Genomic DNA, 21,350 nt, shown 5'->3' with positions numbered 1-21,350 from the left:
CAATAGTATGAAATACATAAAAGGAAGGGGTGAAAGGTAGATTGATGAGAAAGCAGTGGAACAGAGAATCAAGTTAAATATTATTCAGGACATTTCAAGTTAAAAAGAAAGATTTAAAAAACATTGATCCAACAAAGAATTTCAGTCTTTTCCCCTTCAAATACTTTTCTTTTCTCTCTTTTATATTTTATGAAAAATCTGGGATGTGTTTGAGGATAAAAGTCATCGTCTCCATGCTTTTGTCCATCCCCATGATGAATGGTAAACTGGTTTAGCTTTATTTTTTTCTTTCTTTGTATGATTAATGGCCACTATTCATTGTTGTCACTGCACTGTCCCTTGCGTTGGGCCTGTATGAGTAATGAGAAGGGGGTAAGGAGGATTTGGATAAGCGAGATTTACTGCTTAAAGTATTTCGTCAACAATGACCAACTGAAGTTGAAATTTTTTCTTATTCTTATTTTCCTTTTAACTAAGAAATGCTAATAATTAGTGTGTATGTCAAATTTTGTAATTAGTTTCAAATTATTCCCGTCATATTTAACCAGAAATTTTAGGCTGTTGGACTTTGTGTGTGTAAACCATCTTGGTTGTGCATCCCAATAGATGGAGAAGCCTGCGTTGCAATCTTAGGTCAACCTCAGTGCCAAACACTGGAGTGACCCTATTGCGCGTGATACTGAACCCACTGTTGTCTGGGAAACTGAGTAAAGCTGCAGTGGTGGACTAATTCTGCTGATCACATTATGCCTTTAATGGTGCCCTGAAGGATTACTCATTTTCCTGTGGGTTTTGATAACAAACAATATTGAAGCTTTCTTCAGCCTTGTTGATGAGCAGTGAAATAGCCCCATTGGTGATCTCGCACACACTGAGGTATCATTTACCGACACAGCCTGTGTTATTTGACCTTCACTACATTGGGAGTGGCAATCCCAGATTTTAGCCAAGGTGGCTGTATCTGTATATTTTTATCTAGAATATTCCTTTATTTTATTTCATTCTTAAAATAAATAATTGTTTAGCAATTTTAACTTAGGATAAACTGCACAAACAAATGGAAGATTCTATGGTGCAGGAGCTAAAGTTTTGACAGACAACTTTAGTTATCTGATTTACTTAAGATATTGATTTATTTCATAACTTATATCATCATTTTTAATTACCTTTTGGTAACTCTGTTGTATTCTCCCTTCTTGACCCAAAAACTACCTGTGACTGATTGGTGAATACAATGTGAAACTTTAATTTATTGGTATGTTACTGAATCTCATGTACCTATACCTCTGTAGTATTCCATGAGCATCAATTTAAATTGTGCATCTACTCTGAAAGTAGTTATGGCTCTTAAAATTTATATATTTATCAATTGTCAGTGATTATGTTTTTATTTCTTGTATTGAAGGCAGGGGCAGCATTGTTGTTAGAGTATGAGTGGAGTTATCCATTTGGTTGGGACAGAAAGTGTTGTGCTACTGGTGCAAGCGTGTGGCTAACACCTATAGTATATTGTTTGCAGAAAAATGAAATATAAACACGTTGCACACATGGCCATTTCAAATTAGTATCCCTACTCCTAGTCCCCAATAATATGATATTGTGCAGTTTCTACTGTTGTCTCCATTCCATTGCTGTTATGTTTGTGGTTTGTTGGAAGAGAAAGCAAACAAAAGTAAGTTTTGTCCAATCTGTTCAGTTATATTTAACTTCTAGTCCTTTGTGGTCTAGAAATTTATTTGGTTTCCAAAGTCAAAGATACTGTATCTAGCAAAATCTTTCATTGTATGATTGATAAATCAGTGTGAATGGGAGTACTGGCAATTGCTGTGGTTACTATTTTACATTCTTCTTAAAGAGTTAATCAAAGTTTCTTGAGCAATTTATTTATCCCCTTCCCCCACCAATACTCAATAGTCATGTTTCATTCAAATACAGAATTGCATCGCAAAGTAACTTCTCTGGAGAGAGCTGAGTAAATCTAATTAACTTAATTAGTTCAGCACAACATCATGGGCCAAAAGGTCTGTTCCTGTGCTGTACTCTCCTGTGTTTTTGACGTATGTATGAATATTGCTATTTCTAGGCCACATGAGAAGCACCATTGTTCCCAGCAGGAATTTGCCAGTTCCATAATTTCTACCATATACGTTGAATATAGAGGTGTACTGGATCTTTTAATCCAGTTTAATTTGAATCAAAATGATAGCTTGTTTTCAGCATACCTGTTCTGGGTGATTTAGGATTTTCTCTATTCTTCACCACTCCACATCCCCCTTCAGTAAGAGAACAGTTACACAAATAAAAAAAGCCTTCATTTAAAAAAACAAAGGATGAAATTTTGACAGTCTTTAGCCCCATATTATTTTTAATGTCACTATTAATTTTGTATGTTCACAAGTTCCATAATGAGATTTTCAAAGAGTATTTTTCATCTGGGCATTTGCTATTGAGATATAAAGAGCTGCAGGACGATTACCCATCACAGGCCTCCCATTCACAAGGCCAGCCAATTCTGAAGAAACTGTGGCAAGCGGTGGGAGATTTTCTTTCCCCCTAGCTTGCAAATACATTAGGAACCCCATAGACCCTGTTCAAATGGTAATTTAAAGTCACAGCTTCTGCCTGACAAGCACCTTTTAAACAGAAAACATGCTAATCGCTCTTCTCAGCAGTGAACATGACAATCCCTCTGATATCAGTGGGATGTTTGCACTCTTTTACTGCATAAACTATGTAAATCAATGATTAGTTTCTTACATTGTCCTCAAGTTAATGCCAAGAACGTTTTTTTTATTTTCTTCTGTAATTTTGCTTACTGTGTTCTTGTTTTGGACACCTAGCCATTAACTTGATTGTATTCCAAATCTGATTCAGACGATTTATGCCAAGACAGAATACAGCTGCAAAATGATTCTGTTTCATCTTCTGAACACAGAATTTTTGTGATATTAGTCCATGTAGAAAAACAGTGAAAGTACCGCTTCTCTATTTGACAAACAGTATGGAAGCACAAATTCCCCATTGCCAAAAGAATTAGCTGCAAATAGCAGCCCTTGCCACTATTTCTTTCTTACTGTGATATTTTTGTTGACAGCAACATGGTGAAGAACCATCCTTTGAGACATGCCTTGTGTCATCTTAGGGAGTGGTAAATCTTTAAGCTAGCAAGTTTTTAATGAAGATGAGGCACCTTCCAAATGCAGTCGTAAATGCAGCACCCATTTCCATTAACTGCATATAACTCCATGTTAAGGGTGGAAATGGTCTTTCAGCAATACTGCTATACAATTAGAATCTACTCATTATCTGAGATAACTGTTATCTTTCTATTTCTATTAGGAGCACTTGAAATTTAGCTCGTAGCTTCTCAGTGTCCTGACTGAATACCAGAGGTGATTGCTGTCCCATTATTCTGGTCTTGTTACGTTGCACTAGATTCAGATTCATTTATTTATCACATATACATCAAAACATACAGTGAATGCATCATTTGCATTAACAATCAACGCACTCAAGGATTTGCTGGGGGCAGCCCGCAAGTGTCGCCACGTATTTCAGTGCCAGTGTAGCATGCCCACAATGTTCAGCAGAACAGAACAAGCCTTTTTCCTACCCTCTGACCCATCAAACCCCGCACAGACTGTGGGCCTGCAGTCCATGGCCCTGGACATGGCTTCAGAGCAGCTCATTGCTGTTGTGGCTGGGGGCAAAGGACACGTTTTTCCGAAAGAATGCTACAGGCTGTTGAATGTATCCCATATCAAAAAAAAAGGAAGAATGATTATGAAGAAAACTTGAGGGAAAGCAATCTTGGCAGTTTGCACAAACCCAATTTCATTCGGTGCAACATTTCTTTCAGACTGATATTATTAATTGCAAGGAAGTGGTTGTTTCACACTTCATCTTAAATTAGATTGAGCTCCTTAGTAGATATCGTTGGCATACCTTAACCATCAGAATCAGGTTTTATTATCACTGACATATGTTGGGAAATGTGTTGTTTTGTGGCAGCAGTACAGTGCAATTCATAAAAATTACTATAAGCTGCAAAAAATAAAAAAATAGTGTGAAAGAGGAATAGCGAGGCAGTGTTGGTAGACCATGGGTGGAGCAGGATGCTCAGACTCTCCTACGCCTGCAAGTATGTAAATTCCGGGGAGATACAAAAATAAAGGATTCAGCCATATGATGAATGCCTTTGACATGATGCAGTCAGGAACCGCTCTCTTCAGAGGTTTCATAGAGTCAGTCACTCCAGATAGTAATATCAACTTGTTACACTCACGACATAAAAGTTGTAAACACCTTTTACAACTTATATATTACTGACTGAAGTGGTCAAAGCTAAGCAATGTTGAAGTGATTTAAAAAATGAATAATTAAAGAATGTTACTCTGCTTTGTTTTAGGAAATTCAATAAGGCGTTCTTAGTTGAGAATAACAAATATCCCAAGGATGGTTAAATTACAGTACCATTTTGAAAAGTAAAACTACGAATATCTTGTGGCTATTATCTGAATGTCTGCAAGCAAATTAGAGTTTTCATCTTTCTTGTGCTCGTGTTTTTATTTTAGAAATGGTGGTCAGAGTCTCTGTGGACAAATATCCAATGCAGTGTTTACCCTATAGAAGGAACTTAAAAATTTATAAGGCTGTATTGACTTCTATTTTTACACTTAAGGGTTTACTCCCACTCCCAGACATGTAACATAGTCTCTAATAACAGTACGATCATTCTACAAAATTATCATAAGTCAATATATTAGTATTTTTCTCCCAAGGCGCAAATACATCGTCCAACCTACTCACATTCTGTGTGACAGTTACACTTTTTTCTGAATCAGAAGATTTTGGGTTCAGGTTTAACAAACAATCTCGGAGTACACCGCATTGTTAACAGAGACAGATGTACGTAAACTCCTTGAAAATTTTGAAGAACAGTGGATAAGATCTTCACCATGTTTCATTGACATTTGAACAATCTTGCTGTGCAAGATATTAGCTTAAGTTGGATGCATTACAATTGTGAATGCACCATTGGGATGCCCTGGGGTTCTGAAAGGATTCAAATGCATGTTTATCCCTGTACCTTTGATTTCATTCTTTGCATGCCTCTGTCATTGTGTCCTCTTAAAATCTTAAAGCTTTCATGTGAATAATGGAAAATGTAATAACTGTTCATTCACCTTGATCTCTAGTTTCTCACTAATGCAATCATGATGTCTTCAGTTTTGAACTTTGGCTTTCCATTTAGGTTTGTCAGCTTTCTGTAAAAAGTAACTATAATGTATGATATATTCTGCCTGAAGAACCTTTAACTTTAAACACAACCAACATGTTATCAACTTTGACATTGCATTCAATTTAAACTCTCAACTCAGTACACTTACCACTGCATCAGCAGACCTAACTAGTCAAACACAAACAGGTACAGTTGAAAACAGAACCACATGCATCTTCAATCACAACTGTGCCAATTGCATTCCCAGAATAGTGCAGAGTAGTAGTAGTAATATTTTATGTTCTCAATATTTTATGCAGCCATTTAATACTTCTTGATAAAATCAGGTTATTTTACTGCAAAATTCTGAATGTAGAAATGCTAGGAGGTGTGTGAGATGCAGTGGGGGGGGGGAACTTTAGTTCTCCATATATTGTTTAAAAGAAAATAACTTTATAAACCTCCCAGTTTGTGCTCCCACATTAACAAAGCAGTTCCAGTCTCCAATATTCCTTTCCAGACCTTGTGTTAATTTTATTTTTTTAAACTGCTGCGTGAAAATTATAAATGACCCGTCAGAAAAGCTATTTATTATCTTTTGTATGGATTGTCCAAAGTGTAAAGTCCCATCAGCTTCTTGTTATCCTTGTTTCTGCGCTCCCCCCGTTGCTGGCTGCAGGAGTCCTCGCTGTCTCTGGTTTGATTGACAGGAATATTTGCAGCACTGAGAGAGAGAGAAAAGGAAGAGATTGAGAGGGGCTGAATGTGATGTCAGAATGGCGAAGGGTCATTTGAAGGTTAGCTGCCAGGGAAAGGGTTCAGTGAGAGTTCAGGCGCATATATTAAGCAAATGAATCCTTTTAACCCAGTGACAGAGAGGGAGGGAGGAGAGATACCAGCAGAGAGCACCAAGGCATCTTACCTAACATCGGAGGGAAGGGGACACGACTGCAAATACGGTTTAAACTTGAGTCTTTTACTTCGTCAAGACTAACCCAGGCATTTGAAGAAGCATTTTAAAAAGTTGCATCGAGACTCCGAGGCCGTCGAGAGAAGCGAAGCTGTGGAATCGGTGATATTATTCTGATTAAGCAAGGCTGCGCCTCCCTTTTTGGGCTTGGTCGTGTCGAGATATTTAAATAGTAAATGAACTATTGGATTGATTACAGGATCACGACTTCAGCAGCTGGGACTGACCATGATTCTGGGTCCCAGTCACAACAACAGGAGCAGAACTCAAACATGATCCCTGTTTCTAATTCTGGCCACCTTGTCCTCCTCTGACTCAGTGGTCTTGCTGTGAAGCGTGATGCTAATTTGCAATCTACCGACCCTTGTTTGACTGAAGCAAAGAAAGAGGGAGAGAGAAAAGAGCACGGTGGATTGTTGCCGTTTATTCTGTTACGTTTTGATTTCTGTCCTGTTCCGCAATGTTTGACTGCATGGATGTGTTGACAGTAAATCCAGGACAGCTGGTGGATTTTTACTCCCAAAGTCCCTCCTGCATGCTCCAGGGAAAAGGATCGAGCCCACATTGCTTCATTGGGATCAGACACAAAGAATGGCAGAGGCTGCCCAACCCTCAGTGTAGGTACCACAAACTCACTTCATCCACACCATTCTTTTTCCAGGAACTTGTATTGATTTTAAGGGATTTTTTGAGCAGCGAGTATCGTGCAGTAGATTTCTTCGATTTTGAGCCCTTCAGTTATTTAAACTTGTTTAAAACACGTTAGCGAAGGATGCTGAAAACTATTTTAGATTTTCGGCGATAAAAAGTCACCAAACTGCACAAGTTTTTGAAGTAAATGAGGATTAGCAGTTGTTTGCGGTTAAGAGTCAACAATGTAAGTTTAAACAAAGCCGTGAACGCCAGTTTCGAAAGAAGTGATCAAGGTTTTGTAAGAGTCGATAGAATATTCATACTGTCGGCGTGCATATTCAGAGTCTTTGGAAACCGATAGTTGCAGTGTAGTGAAGGCACGAATTCTTGACTAAAAAAAGAGAACATCGACAGGATTAAAGATATTACAAAGCTCCCCTTTGCTCCACCCGCTTTTTTTTACATCTCAATGCAGAGCCTGCACATTCCTGCACTACAGACTTCGATCTAATTTGTAAGAAGTATCTTGGCTGCAGAAAATTAGAACAGTTTAAACGTGTTCTTGACTAGAATGTAATAATATCCGCCCCACTGTTTGTGATCGGTGCAGTTGCCATTATTTTCCTTAGTTTGTGAATTTCGTGCAGTTATGCTAACCACTTTCATAGTGATGATCAGCGATGTCCCTCGTTCTCCCGACCTGAATTTTAATAAATAAATTAAATAGAAAATGCACAGTAAGAGACGCTTTGTAATTCGTGGCAGCGTAAATACAAATGCTTTGCGCGATAATTGACGTTTTAAGTGAAGGCGTAGCAACGGTGTATGCTTTTAACATTTTTATAGTTTCAGGTTTTTGTATTGTAGTTTACTACAGCAAGCCTTATCTTGTTTAATACACTCCTTGCAGCTATTGTAAGTCTTCTGAAAAACTTCTGTCTCTTGTTTAAAAGCACACACAGAGAGTTCTATTAGTTGTATTGTGGAAACATTGCAACGTCATAAATCTCTCATTGGATTACTTTCACGTAACAAAACATCATGACTAAAATGACGCAGGGTTGTTGGAAGCTGCAACTTTATTCTTTCCGGCGAATTCTTGCTTGTTTGGATCTGTGTTTCAGATCACGCGAGAGCCCGTTTAGTATGCTAGCTCTACAGATTTATTTTACCAAGCCCGGTTTCCTTATTCTGAGGGGAGAATCATAAATCCACTTTCCGTTGTCACCAAAAGGAAGTGAATTGTAAAAGTATAAACATGCAGAATTGGTATATCGCTGAACCCTCCTAAGATCTAAACTGCAGAAATGCTTACCAGGCTGATGTCGCCAATAGTTTCATGTCCTTCTTTTGAGAGTGGAATTTGACACGTAATATTTGAAAATATTTTATTTATTCAAAAGTTGTGTTGAAAGCTGCTATTGTTCTAACATCTTTCACTGGCTGGGATAGTCTGAACTGGTAAACCAATTTGAAATATTGTTACTATTGAGCAAAAAAAAATACTGGAGGACTTGGCAGGCCAGTCAGCATCTATGGATGCAGAGGGACAGTTTGCTCTTCCTGTTGAGACCTTGCATTAGGGCTGAGAAGGTAGAGGTGGGCAGGAGAAAGAAGTGAGAGGGAAGAGTGAGGCAGGGGCTGGTAGGTGTTAGGTGCAGCCAGGTGAAGAGGGAAATGATAGTCAATTCGAGGAGGGGAGGAGAGGAAGGTGGCAGTTCATGGCTTTGTGGGTGATAACGTAGCAACAGATTAGGAGAGAGGAAAGAAAGGGGTCAGAAGGAGCCAGGTTTGGGGGTGACAGTTGGAGGCAGAGGTAATTTTTCTTTAAACTTCAAACATCTCCCATTTACTTTACCTTTGTAACTCCTGCCCATTAGCCAATAAACTTCAATTTACAGTGAGTGTAGGATACTACTTGGGACTTACTAAAAAATTGGCAGACTTAGTAGTTTGGTGGAGATAGAACTTCTAACGAACCGGAACCCTAAGTCTGTGAGTCCACTGGGGAAGTTGAAGGCCCAATGTCTGTGAATCCTTGAGTCCACAGGAGACTCCTTGAGTCCACAGGAGACGCCTTGAATTGGGGTTGGAGGACTATGTGTCTTCATGGCTGGGAGGACTTTGTGTCCTCATGGGTGGGAGAGAGGAATGGGGCTTGTTTTGCTGCTGCTGTTTTGTTGTGTGTGTTCTGCTGAGCATTGTGGGCATGCTCTGTTGGTGCTGCAATGTGTTGTGACATTTGTGGGCTGCCTGCAGCACACCCTCAGGTGTGTTGGTTATTTAACGTAAACGACGCATTTCACTGTCTGTTTCAACGTATGTGTAATAAATCTGAATCCGAGGAAAGAGCAAAGTGAAATGATGTATGAGAATGCAGTTTGATGTTTGAAAATATTTTGCTTCAGAGTATTGATTTCCTTTATGAATTTAACTACACATCAGTATTCTTAATGCTACCTCAGAAGTACATACAATGCAGAGCAAACACAGTTGTTAGGTTTGAAATTAAATATTCATCAGCTTTTCTGAGAAAGTTATTCAAAACTACCAAAGCATTTCTTGAAATACTTGAGGGCCTAGCATACAATTGGGTACTCTTGTGTTAGTTAGGTTACATTTCATTCCAGCATATCTTTGTTCAGCACCAAAGCATAAAAAATTAAGGGTTCAAATTTCAGATGTGGTATTAGTCTAAATAGTTCCCTTTCGTGCAGCAAGGACTGAATGGTGCTGTATGACTTGTAGACTAGTCTCGAGTAGTGCTACTTTGTCAGGCATGCTGTCCTCTGGAAGAGTAGTTAAAGCCAAGGCCCCATCTGCTGGTTTGGGATGTAAATCATTACACAGAGGCCGGAGTATCAAAGAAAGGATTTTTTGGCAACTGTACAAAGCCCTGGATGATCTACATCTGGAGCAGCCCCGGACAATGCTTTTTATTCCTGAATATAGAGCCATAAATGGAAACAGCAATGAGGTTTATAGAAGTTTGAAAAGAATTAAGAACATAGGACTTTTTATCCTCTTATAGAGAGCCTGCATGAAAGGATTGCAACCTTAAAATTGGATGCAAACTATTCCGAGGGAAGTTAGGAAACAATTCTTCACAATTCTGGTAGAAGTATCAGACTTACTCACATAAAAAGCAATGGATGCCAAGCCAGTTAATAATTTTAAATGCACACAACATTGTTTTTATAGCTACCAGCTTAGTGGGCACTGTGGGGCAAATAGAGTGTAGATACAAATCAGTAATGACCTCTTGAATGATAGGACAGGCTTGAGATGCTAAATACCACAAAGTGAAGAAACAGGGCTACGTCTTAAAAATATCTCCTCCATCGGCTAACACAACCAAATAAAAGATGAACTAGTCACCAACCTCATTTGCTATTTATAGGATTTTGCCATGTACAGGTTGTGCTCCCGTAGCAAGGATTGAATATAGGTATTTTGTTGGATGCCATATGCATTAGAATATCTTCTGAGATTTGATTGGGTACTTTCATAAAACCATATTCATGCACTATGTTTTTTTTTAGAATAAAAATATTGTTTTCTTCAATTGATTAATTTTCTACAATAAATTTAAACTTACTAGGACACCAGACCATATATTAACAGATTTATTTTTCTTGATTTCTACTGTTTACTATAGCCAGGATGGTGCTCGGGAGGGGGGGGGGGGGGGGGGGGGGGGGGGGGGGGAAGGGCATTGTTTGTTGTTGTTGTTGGTGTATACAGAGTTTCTATTTCTGTTTGTTGCCTTTTGATGTAGGCTAGATTTTCAAGTTTCATTCAGCAAGAACTATCTGCTATGTAGTTCACTATGTGCAGCAGGATGCAAAAATCTCCCAGGCTGGCCTCCTGGTATGATCTATCTGTAGACAAAAGGCTGTCGTGTTCGACTCTGTAGCCTTGCTGAAATAAAACAAAAGCATCAAATAATTTTTCTTCTCTCATTTTCCAAATTACTTTTCCAAGCATATTGGCTCCCTGCTTGGGGGTAGTGTTCCACAAGACCCAGTACTCCTTTGTTGGTACATCCTCATAAGCAAGCCTAGTCAGTGAAGCTTGTCTCATCCAGCATCCATTCCTACGATTTTATGTAAGAAAGTTCTGGATGGAGATTACAAGTAACTCCCCCTTGTTCCCATTCCTCCTTTGCCACACTATGGTTTTAAAAATTGGAGATGAATTCACATACGTGTACTGCAAATGTTGCCCCATACTGAAATTCTAATGGTTTAATTCAAATCAATTCCATGCAAATTATGTAGCCCAGCATCATGCTTTACAATAAGCAAAGCATTTCTGTGTCATGCTGCTGTTGGTTGCTTAGCTTGTGCTGGGTGTTAGGAGAGGCTAGCTGACAATACACAGGGCTTGTGAGGCTAGCCATCGGTGTATCTAAAAGTAGATTGTACAGATTAGTTATTGTCAGCAGCTGGAAGTATCAGGTAAAGTGGGCCTTGGCAAATCTAGATGTTTACTTGGGGTTTCTGCTGTAATGCCTGGTTAACCCATAAAAATTAGTGACTGTGTCATTTGACTAGATAGTTCAAAGCAAGTTTATTTTTAAAATATGCATATATCACCATATACTACCCTGAGATTTATTTCCTTGCAGGCAATCATAGTAGACGCAAGGAACACAATAGAATCAATTAAAAACTACACAAAGGCAGAAAAACAAGCAATGTGCATAAGAAGGCAAACTGTGTGCAATTACAAAAAAGCAAGTAATAATAAATAATACTGAGAACATAAATAGTAAGAGTCCTTGAAAGTGAGTACATAGGTTGTGGAACAGTTCAGGGTTGCGGTGAGTGAAGTTATACATGCTGGTTTAGGAGCCTGATAGTGGAAGGGTAGTAACTGCACTGAACTCAGTGGGGTGCAATCTAAAGCTGTAACCCCTTCCTGATGGCAGCAGTGAGAAGAGAGCATAGCCTGGATGGTGGGGGGGGGGGGGGGGTCCTTGATGATGGACACTGCTTTCTGTGGCAGGGCTCTTTGTCGATGTGTTCAATGGTGGGGAGGGCTTTTCCTGTGATGGACTGGACCATATCCACTACTTTATGTAGGCTTTTCCATTCATGGGCATTGGTGCTTCCATGCCAGGTCGTGATGCAGCCAGTCAGGATACTCTCCATTGTGCATTTATAGACATTTAATTGCCGTATGAGCAGAAGACTGCTGATGCTAGCAGTCTGAAACAATGTTGGAAGCAATCAGCAGACAGACAACAGACCCATTGAAGGTTCAGATCTGAGGCAACAATTTGAAATTTGTCACAGATTTAAATTGAATCTGAAATTGCATATGAAATTTCTAGAAACCAACATGGAATGAATAGTCTCCCAATGATGATTCAGTCACATTCAAATAGTTTGTCTTTTGCAGTAGACTCCCTGTTGCAATATTTTGAAAGTTCATTTCTGCTACACAGATGTTTCAGTCAGCAAATAGTGAGCTATTCACATCAAGATAGCCTTGGCTTTTATCTTTCTTGAGTTGGCTAGACTCAGAGTAGCAATGAGTGCCCTGTTTCCAAGCTGGATGCGATTTATATATTTTTTAAAATCCTAGAGGGAAGACCCAATCACAAACGAGAAAATCTGCAGATGCTGGAAATTCAAGCAACACAAGGGAAGAATCCTTTTTGATCATTTTGAGGAATATAATTGTGCTTGGTGTGATGTCTTCTGGAATATTCTGCTGAAATAAGTAAACCAGACATAGTTATAAAGAGTGGTCTCTCGGGCCATAAGTGGACTTCATAAGTAAAGAATGCAGGCTGTGCTTTGTATACTCAGTTATAGCTTGAGGCATTTCCTCTTTCAATGTCAGGCGTTTTTAATTCCACGAATCCATCTTGAGGCCCATGTATTTTAACAAGACTTTTTCTGTGAAACCAACACTTCCTAAACATGCAACCTCTGAGCTATGTTTCAGCTTCATTTAGAAGTCTATCTTTTCTGTACTTCTGGTATATATTTCTACTGTACATATGCTTTTAAGTTTGCAAAGTATATGTAGTCTTCGCTCATCACTCAAATCTTCTCAGTACTGGAGATCTGTCTTGGTGACTGTTCATCAAACTGTTCTCGGAAGCTAACTATCTCTTGCTTATCAGTTAAGAGTCTGTGTTTGACTGCACCCTTCCAGAGCACAATGATCAGATTGGTACTGTACTATTTTAACAATGTAATTCGCGTTTTCTCCTGTTTGTTTTGTAAGTTGCTGCTTCACAATGATCAGAAGCAGCAACAGTATAATTTTGTCTTCAACCACCATCTCCACTCTTCTCACCCCACCTCCCTGGCCTTGTATCTCTGAAATCAGAGCCTTGCCAGAGTTATAATAGTGCTTATGTTGGTTCCTTTTGTGCAGCTCTTTCACCTGGTAATGGTTTTACTGTTAAAGATATCTCATAGTTCCGTTTTTGGTTAGCTCTGTAGCTATTCAGAAGTTGGTTAGTATGGACAAATTGAGAAGTTACTGTAGAGAAATGGCAAAAAAGAAGCAAAGGAAAATATTTTCAAATAAAGGTTGTCAAGATTACATAATTTAACTTTACTCCATCAAATTTGATTCTTGAGTATGCTATGCTTTCTCAATTAAACCTTATCTGTTTTAGTAAAGATAAAACCAAAACACAGTTAAGTAGTTTCAGCATTGCACCCCACAATAGTGTAAACTTTAGAGCATGGGCTTCTGCTTTCAATTGTTCACTTGAGCAGGTGATAGCTAAGGGACTTCAGGATATTTCTATAGAGAACAAAGGCTTGTAATTGTTAAAACTGTGTTTACTTTTTTTGAAACTTGACCTAAACTACAGATTGTTATCCCCCACTCCTCAAGGACCATTTGTTGTTTGTGGTGCAGTGAGAAAAACGTGTCTGTGGCTGATCAGGCCTGCAGGCCTGGCATTTCAGCATGCAACTGTTTAATCACTGATTTCTATCTGAACAAAGCACTTTTTCACTTTATTCTTTTTTAAAAATAATGTTGCTAAGCAAAAGTGCTTTCTTGCTTGAATATTCCATGCTCTTTATTCCCAGAAAAATACACACTTTTGCTGACATTTGTGGCAAATAGATGACAGCTACAAAGTTTCAAATGCATAACCAGTTAGCTTCAATTATTGAGTCAACATGGTGTTATGTTTTTGGCTTTTGATTTGACACTCGTCAGAAGATGCATTGAAAAATGTTTGAGTAGCTGAAATGTTTGGAAATTGGGCAGAAGTATTCTGCCAGTAGCAGAACTGTGATGCCTTTGTGCTAATCTGTATGAATTAAGCATTTGCATTTTTGTAGGACAATATGGTTGAGGAACTTGCTGCTAAGATTGTGCTGTTGAGATTCTTGTGCTCATGTTAGATATTTAGATACTAAGGAACTTGAGGCATATGGAATTAATACAGGAAAGGGGTGTATCGGTAAAAGATCTTTGAATAGCAGAACAGACATAAAGCACTTATACAGCCTCCTTTTTCAGATGCTGACCTGGTGTAAATGTGACTAGTTTCTTTGGTAGAATTCGTGTCTTTAAAAATTATGTTTTTGTTATTAGGTTTTTGTTTTTTAAAAAAAAATTCTTCTCCTATAACCATTGCTTAGCCGTCCACTCCTCCTTACTCCTTGCACCACTATCAGGTCAATGAAGACATAAATTAGCCCATTTTCCAGAATGCCGACTGATCCTAGTCAGCTAATTCATGTCATAGGTAATCAAGATAATAAATAATCCAAACAGTAAATGAGTATGATAATAGGATTGAAAAACAGGATCTTCACACAAGGATATGAAGGGCACACAACAACTTTTATTACTGCTTTAGGACTGTGGAGAGGGAGATTTTTCATTGTTATATTTGCATATTGCAAATAACTATTTGCTAATATGACAACTCCATTGTAAGGAGTACTTGCTAAGGGATGCACTGAGGTGCAAAGCTTTGTGGGGAAGGACTCCAAACTAAGGTTATTCCGCCACTATACTTTGAGGGGCTCATCCCTGTCGAAGAGCCGCTCAAATACTTGAAGTGTGTATCGTCCAAAGAAGTAATGAGTGACAATGGTGCCTTGTACATAGACTCGGTTTGTGGCCGCTTTTCTGATTTGTGAACTATCTGAGTTACAAATAGTTCATCGGAATGGAATTCTGCCATAACCTGGGGAGAACTTGTACAACAAGCAGAAGTCTCACACCTACTCAGGAAAGAGCTGCACGCAGCTCTAAGAAGGCGGTGCTGGTGACCGGGAAGTAAATGTGAAAATGTGCCTGTTTATACTGGCTATTGGTGATGATGTTTTGATGTTAGAGCAAACCACTTAGAATGAGGAAACCCTGCCTTCATTTCTGTGCCCACTGTAAGCCTTGCTCGAGAGTCTGTGCTGACAGCAGCACAGGCCAATCGAAACAAAGCAGGCAGCTCACAACCCTGCACAATCAGGGAAATTATTATTCTCACTGCCAAATCTGTCATCAGTTTATGGTCATACCTCCACTATGTCCATTTTTAGGTGAAAAGTGACATTAATTTGAAAGTATGCCTATAAATGTATTAGGATGTCTATACATTGTATATAGATACAGTTTGTTTATGTGTTAAAGATTGGCTCTATTTATTAGCCTGATCTTTATTAGCTTTATTTGTCACATGTACATCGAAGCATACAGTGAAATGCGTCTTTTTGTGTTAATGAGCAATACAATCCAAATGTGCTGGGAGTAGCCCAAGAGTGTTGCCACGCTTTCAGTGATTTACATAGCAGGCCTGTGATTTACAAATGTTGTACTAACCCTAACAAGAACATCTTTGGACTGTGAGAGGAAACTGGAACGCTCGGAGGAAACCCACTCAGTCAGGGGGGAATGTACAAACTCTTTTACAAATAATGATGAGAATTGAACCCTGAACTTCCGATCACTGGTGCCATAAGCCATTATGCTAACTGCTACACTACTGTGCCGCGTGTAGTGAACTAGCTATTTTTTTTCTCAACTCGTACATGTTTTATTATGGTGAATATTCATGCACTTCCCTCAGTGGATCAGAAAGTTTATTCAGCAAGTGACTGAGATGTAAAGATGCTGAGTGTGATCCCTGGTGTGTGTTCAGTTGCCTTCTTTGTAAAAAGCTGCTTGGTTGTAAAGTTAAAACCTGAGCATAACCCAGTTTTCTTTTTCCTTAGCCAGCATAAGCTCACCTGGAAGCATCTGCAGAATACAGTGCTCAGGCATTGACATGTCGTTAGAAATGAGATTCACACCCAAAATAAAAAGATGGTTCAGGCTTTGGTGACCTCCATGCCATCTCCATGAGGGTATGTTGCTTCTTGGCTGTGGCATCAAAACAAACTGGAGGCTGACACCCATGAGCAGTCCCTCACTCTGGGCAAATCTACCTGTCCACTTTCTCACTGGGTATTACATATGGTTCCTAGCACTGAGTCAAATTTGAAATCAACACCTGAAAATAACTTTTTCAATGCCATCTCAAATACCTTACTCATTTCCTAGCCAGTGTCCAGCTGCCATCACCAACAATCCCAGGTATTGGGTCAAGGTGAAGTTTTGATTGAAGTTCTGAGAAACTCAATGTCTCGGCAGAAGGTCCACCAGTCCTAGCTCAACCCTGGTGTGCGTAGATGGGTCCCATTGAACACAGGGTTGGTAACCAACCAGGTTCTAGTTTCAAAGTACAAAGTAAGTTTATTATCAAAGTACGTGTCACCATACATTACTACCTTGAGATTTATGTCCTTGCAGGGTATTAGTAGAATAAAGAAGTATAATATAATCAACGAAAAACTACATACAAAATCTGACAAACAACCAATGTATAAATACAATAAATAAATACTACTGTGAACATGATTGTAGAGTATTTCACTACTTCAACAAGTTAGGAATTACAAATAATTTGACGGTATCTGCAATCATCTAGAATGTTACAATGAAAATGAAGATTTGGAGGATACAGTCGTCAATAGCATTGTATGAAGGCCGTCCATTCCATTTTCCTGCACTAGGTGTCTGCGCTAAATTTGTTCATTTACAGTCAATCAAAAGATCACAGTAGTGTACACTGGATGAATCCCTCTATCTATAACTATTAGGAATTAATACACCGCTTTATAGTAGTGTAGTGCTATTGATGATGTTCTATTTGTGTGTATTTCATTTGAATACATAATTTGTTACTCATGTTGACTTTTTATAACTTTTTAACTATTTCCATGAAACTTCGGCTAATTGGGACAGCCACTTAATTGGGCCAAGATGTATGATGTGTCCCAATTAACAGGAATCTACTGTACTTAAATTTGTCTCAGTATCACTGGAAACGGAGAGAGCAAAACACAACTGGAATTCGCACTGCTTACTGCCCAGCTAGGAAGCACATAACATGGATACTGGATCACGAGTGGGGCAGGGCTTGATAACCTCACAGGCAGAGAGCCTCCTGGCATTCAGAAGGATCACACTAAAACACTAAAACTGATATTCAGTACGAGTTGCCCCTTTCAGGAAAAAAGAAAAGAATCGAGCTAAAATAAAGGTTCTACACTTCATTGAAGACACCCATTAAATGCTAGATTCATAATGAATCACGTGTTTTACAAACCTGTTCAACAGTTGAAAAATCATTGCTCTAGCTCTCAAATCAGTGGCAGCGTTTAGATACTGAGCCACAGTCCAACAGCATCAGGACAGTCTGACTTTGGTAAGGTTCTGAGAATAGCAAAGCCCCACCAAAATGTGATGCATGTAGATGAGTCCTGTTGGGCTTGGCCAGTAGGCAAGCTTTGGATTGTTGTGGTGACTGTGATGGACTAAGCCAAATGCAATAGACAAGTTACCAGCCTGACTTAGTCACCATTGGGAAGGAGATACAGGAGCCTTTGGTCCCACTCCACAAGGTTCAGGAAAAGTTATTGCCCAACAGCCATTTCACTTCTGTCTGTTTTTGGCATCTCCAAGCCTGAATGCTTGAAACTTCAGTGAGCAGAACAGTTACAAACTGTCTTGCTGCTTATTTCTTGTCCACTATCAATGACAAAAATCACTGCTGACAAACACATGTAACTGACCCTTTTTTAAAAAACTGCTCTAAGTACAGTGTAGCATCTAACAACACAAAGTGCGTATGACTGATGGTAGTTAGAAACTGTTCGGCAACAGTCTGCTGTTCCAATTTAGCTGCATTGTGCTCCAAGTAAACGAAGGGAATCCCAACTATTTTCTTGATTAGTTTTTATTCTTTAAGATTTGTCCCAATTACTGCCCTGATTAACCAGAACAAGTCGAGTTTATTATGTACACAAGTATAATGGGTATAGGTACAATGAAAAACTTGTCTGCAGCAGCATCACAGGCACATAGGTTCAGACACCACGCAGAACACAAGTTATCAATCTACAGTACAGGATAGTGAAAGAAAAAAACCTGCAGAAAATGCAGCACAATCAGAGATAAGTCCACCTTAGTGCAAGAGGTGGTCCATAGTGAGGTTAGATTAGGGTTGTGCAGGTTGATTTAGGAACCTAAACACAAGATACTGGAAATACAGAGCAACACACTAGAGAAAAGAAGTAGGTCAGGCAGCATCTGTGGAAAGGAATAAAGAGTCAATGTTTCGGGTAGTCCTAATGAAGTGTCTGAGCCAGAAATGTTGACTCTGTATTGCTTTACATAGATGCTGCCTGACCTGCTGAGTTCCTCCGGTATTTTGTGTGTGTTACTCTCAGTTCAAGAACATGATGGTTGCAAGAAAGTACAGTAGCTGTTCCTGCACCTTCGGGCTTCTGTATCTCTGATCATAGTATGGCATTAAACATCTTTTTTTTAATAAAGATACTTTATTAGGAGTTTGAAGAGATTTGGGATGTCAACAAATACACTCAAAAACTTCTATAGATGTACTGTGGAGAGCGTTCTGACAGGCTGCATCACTGGCCAGTATGGAGGGGCTACTGCACAGGACCGAAAGAAGCTGCAGGGAGTTGTAAATCTAGTCATCTCCATTTTGGGTACTAGCCTACAAAGTACCCAGGACATCTTAAGGGAGTGGTGTCTCAGAAAGGCAGCGTCCATTATTAAGGACCTCCAGCACCCAGGACATGCCCTTTTCTCACTGTTACCATCAGGTAGGAGGTACAGAAGCCTGAAGGCACACACTCAGTGATTCAGGAACAGCTTCTTCTCCTTTGCCATCTGATTCCTAAATGGACATTGAACCCTTGGACACTACCTCACTTTTTAAAAAATATACACTATTTCTGACTTTCGCATGTTTTTAATCTATTCAAAATACATATACTGTAATTGATTTACTTGTTTATTTATTATTCTATTCATTTATTTTTATTTTTTCTCTTCTATATTACGTATCGCATTGAACTGCTGCTAAGTTAACAAATTTCATGTCACATGCTGGTGAAAATAAACCTGATTCTGATTCTCTTTAAGTCTCAGTATTCTTTAAGGTAGGTTCACTGAGTTAGTGTACAAATATTAAGGACTATTCCAGGTCTGTTACTTTGCCATCCATTCCCTTTTAGAAGCCTCAGATATAATTTATAATTGTTGCTGTGGTTTTGAATGGAGTTCTGCTTCGGATGTTATATTTATTCAAATGACCAGCCGTCAGTGCCTGGAATCTACTCAGCTGTTGTGTGTTTGTTTTATAAAGGAAAAGTTTCAGGATGGGGCCAACTGTTTCTGGTGAGGTATAAAAGCTGCTCAGTCTTTGTTCATGTAAAATTGATGCCCCATATGAACTCAATCGAATTGTTATCCTAAAACTACCCTCTTTACTTATCTTGCTAACACCTTCATAATAACAGTATTTTATCACCAGTAGCATTCTGTATATTGTTGGTATGAGTATCACTTCAAATGCATCTCTCTGTTAGGCTGTTCTGACAACATAGCTGGAGAAATTGTGGTCTTTGTGAAAGCTTGTCACTGAGAATAAATTAACTGTGAAGTCACTGAGAGACTCCACTGTTCCATTTTTAGGACCAAGCACCTATGTGATCAGAATTGGAAAACTTGGAATTCAGTGTGATTTATTTTTAAGCAATGGTTAAATAACTTCCAGGATCCAACAATCGAGTTTAGGAAATTAAGACCTAATGGTAGGCTCATTGATAGTCTAAGCTTCGATTAAACCCTTTGTTCATCTTAAGAATGGCCCTCTTGTAAATGCCTTAAACACGCATACTTGTGTGTGCATACATGTGCACAGTTCATTGGAGAGTTGTGTAAAGGGAAAGATGTCTTATATAAATTGATGCCTGTTCCCTGCTTTTACCTGTACTGCGCTTCTGACTTTGGGAAATTGGAAAACTGACCCCTCAGTAGTTCTGATTTTTTAAAAAATTTATGCCATAATCTCTACCACCCTTTATCTAAAAGCCTGGTTGTCAATTTTAAATTTGCTTCAGTGACCCAGGCAGTGATCTTTATGTACTGGATTGGGAGAAGCACCATGAATAAGTGGATTACTGCAGTCAAAATTCAATGAAAACATTGTGGCATTTTAACAAGAGATGAATGGCCCTTTATTTTGACACAAACTCCAAGACATCGATGTAGACTGAAGGTCACAGAAAATGCTGGCAAGTGGAATTTGCACTTTTAGCAGGGACTTCCTACTGGTTTTGCCCATTTAAACTTTTTACACTGTTACTTAGAAAGTCATATAAGTGTTTACTGAACACAAGTGGAAGTTAGAATTGTTTTCAGTTACATTTTTGAAGCCTATCTTTAGAATCAACAGCATGGTACCATGTGAAACTGCGTACAAGTAGTTCAGTATACTCAGAATGGCTTCTTTATCACTTCTTTCTTGCCATGGGAACACCAGCATCTCGTACATGTGGCAGAGTTTTCAAAGGGAAATTGAATGGGTATTTCAGGAAACATAATTAACAGGACAGTGCAGAACGAGTGGAAGAATGGTATTGAATAGGTTGCTCTGCAGGGTGCTAGCAGAGACTTGATGGGCTTAATGGCTGTCTTTTGAACATAATCCCTTGAGTAAAGCAAAAAAAATTATAATTAATGATCAGATTTCTAGCAAGCGTATTAAACTGCATAATTAGTGTTTGTCAGTCTTTATTCATGTAAAATTCAAAGTTCAAAGTAGGTATATGTCACCATATGCTATCCTGTGATTCATTTTCTTGCAGGCATTCAAGGTAGATGCACAGAAATACAGTAGAATCAATTTTTACCCAAAATGCCTGCAAGAAATGAATTTTATAGGTAACATATATGTACTGAACATTGATCATAGCACTTTAGAATTACCTTTCTTAGTTCAGAATCAGGTTTATTAGCACTGACATACACTGTATCTATGTCATAGCATGCTGCTGCTGTAGCCCAACATGTTATCCATTCAGAGATGCTCTTCTGCACACCACTGTTGTAACATGTGGCCATTTGAGTTACTGTCACTTTCCTGCCAGCTTGAACCAGTCTGGCCATTTTCCTCTGACC

At 38.9% G+C, this 21,350-nt stretch overlaps 1 protein-coding gene across 6 annotated transcripts in view; it reads left to right on the top strand.

The window, feature by feature from the left end:
* Positions 1-21,350, top strand: part of raraa (retinoic acid receptor, alpha a) — a 399,727-nt gene that overhangs the window by 260,707 nt on the left and 117,670 nt on the right. Inside the window, exon 1 of one of the 6 annotated variants that reach the window (XM_059956424.1) lies at positions 6,114-6,808. The exons of the other annotated variants lie outside the window; for them this stretch is intronic. Coding sequence (XP_059812407.1) covers positions 6,652-6,808 — 157 coding nt within the window. The 5' untranslated portion in view covers positions 6,114-6,651. Of the gene's footprint in view, positions 1-6,113; positions 6,809-21,350 lie in introns of those variants that run through there. 6 annotated transcript variants of the gene reach the window in all.

This window comes from Hypanus sabinus, chromosome X1 (assembly GCF_030144855.1).
Source record: "Hypanus sabinus isolate sHypSab1 chromosome X1, sHypSab1.hap1, whole genome shotgun sequence".
Lineage (NCBI taxonomy): Eukaryota > Metazoa > Chordata > Chondrichthyes > Myliobatiformes > Dasyatidae > Hypanus > Hypanus sabinus.
Note: the sequence above shows the minus strand (reverse complement) of the source record. Positions and strands in the feature narration are given on the sequence as shown.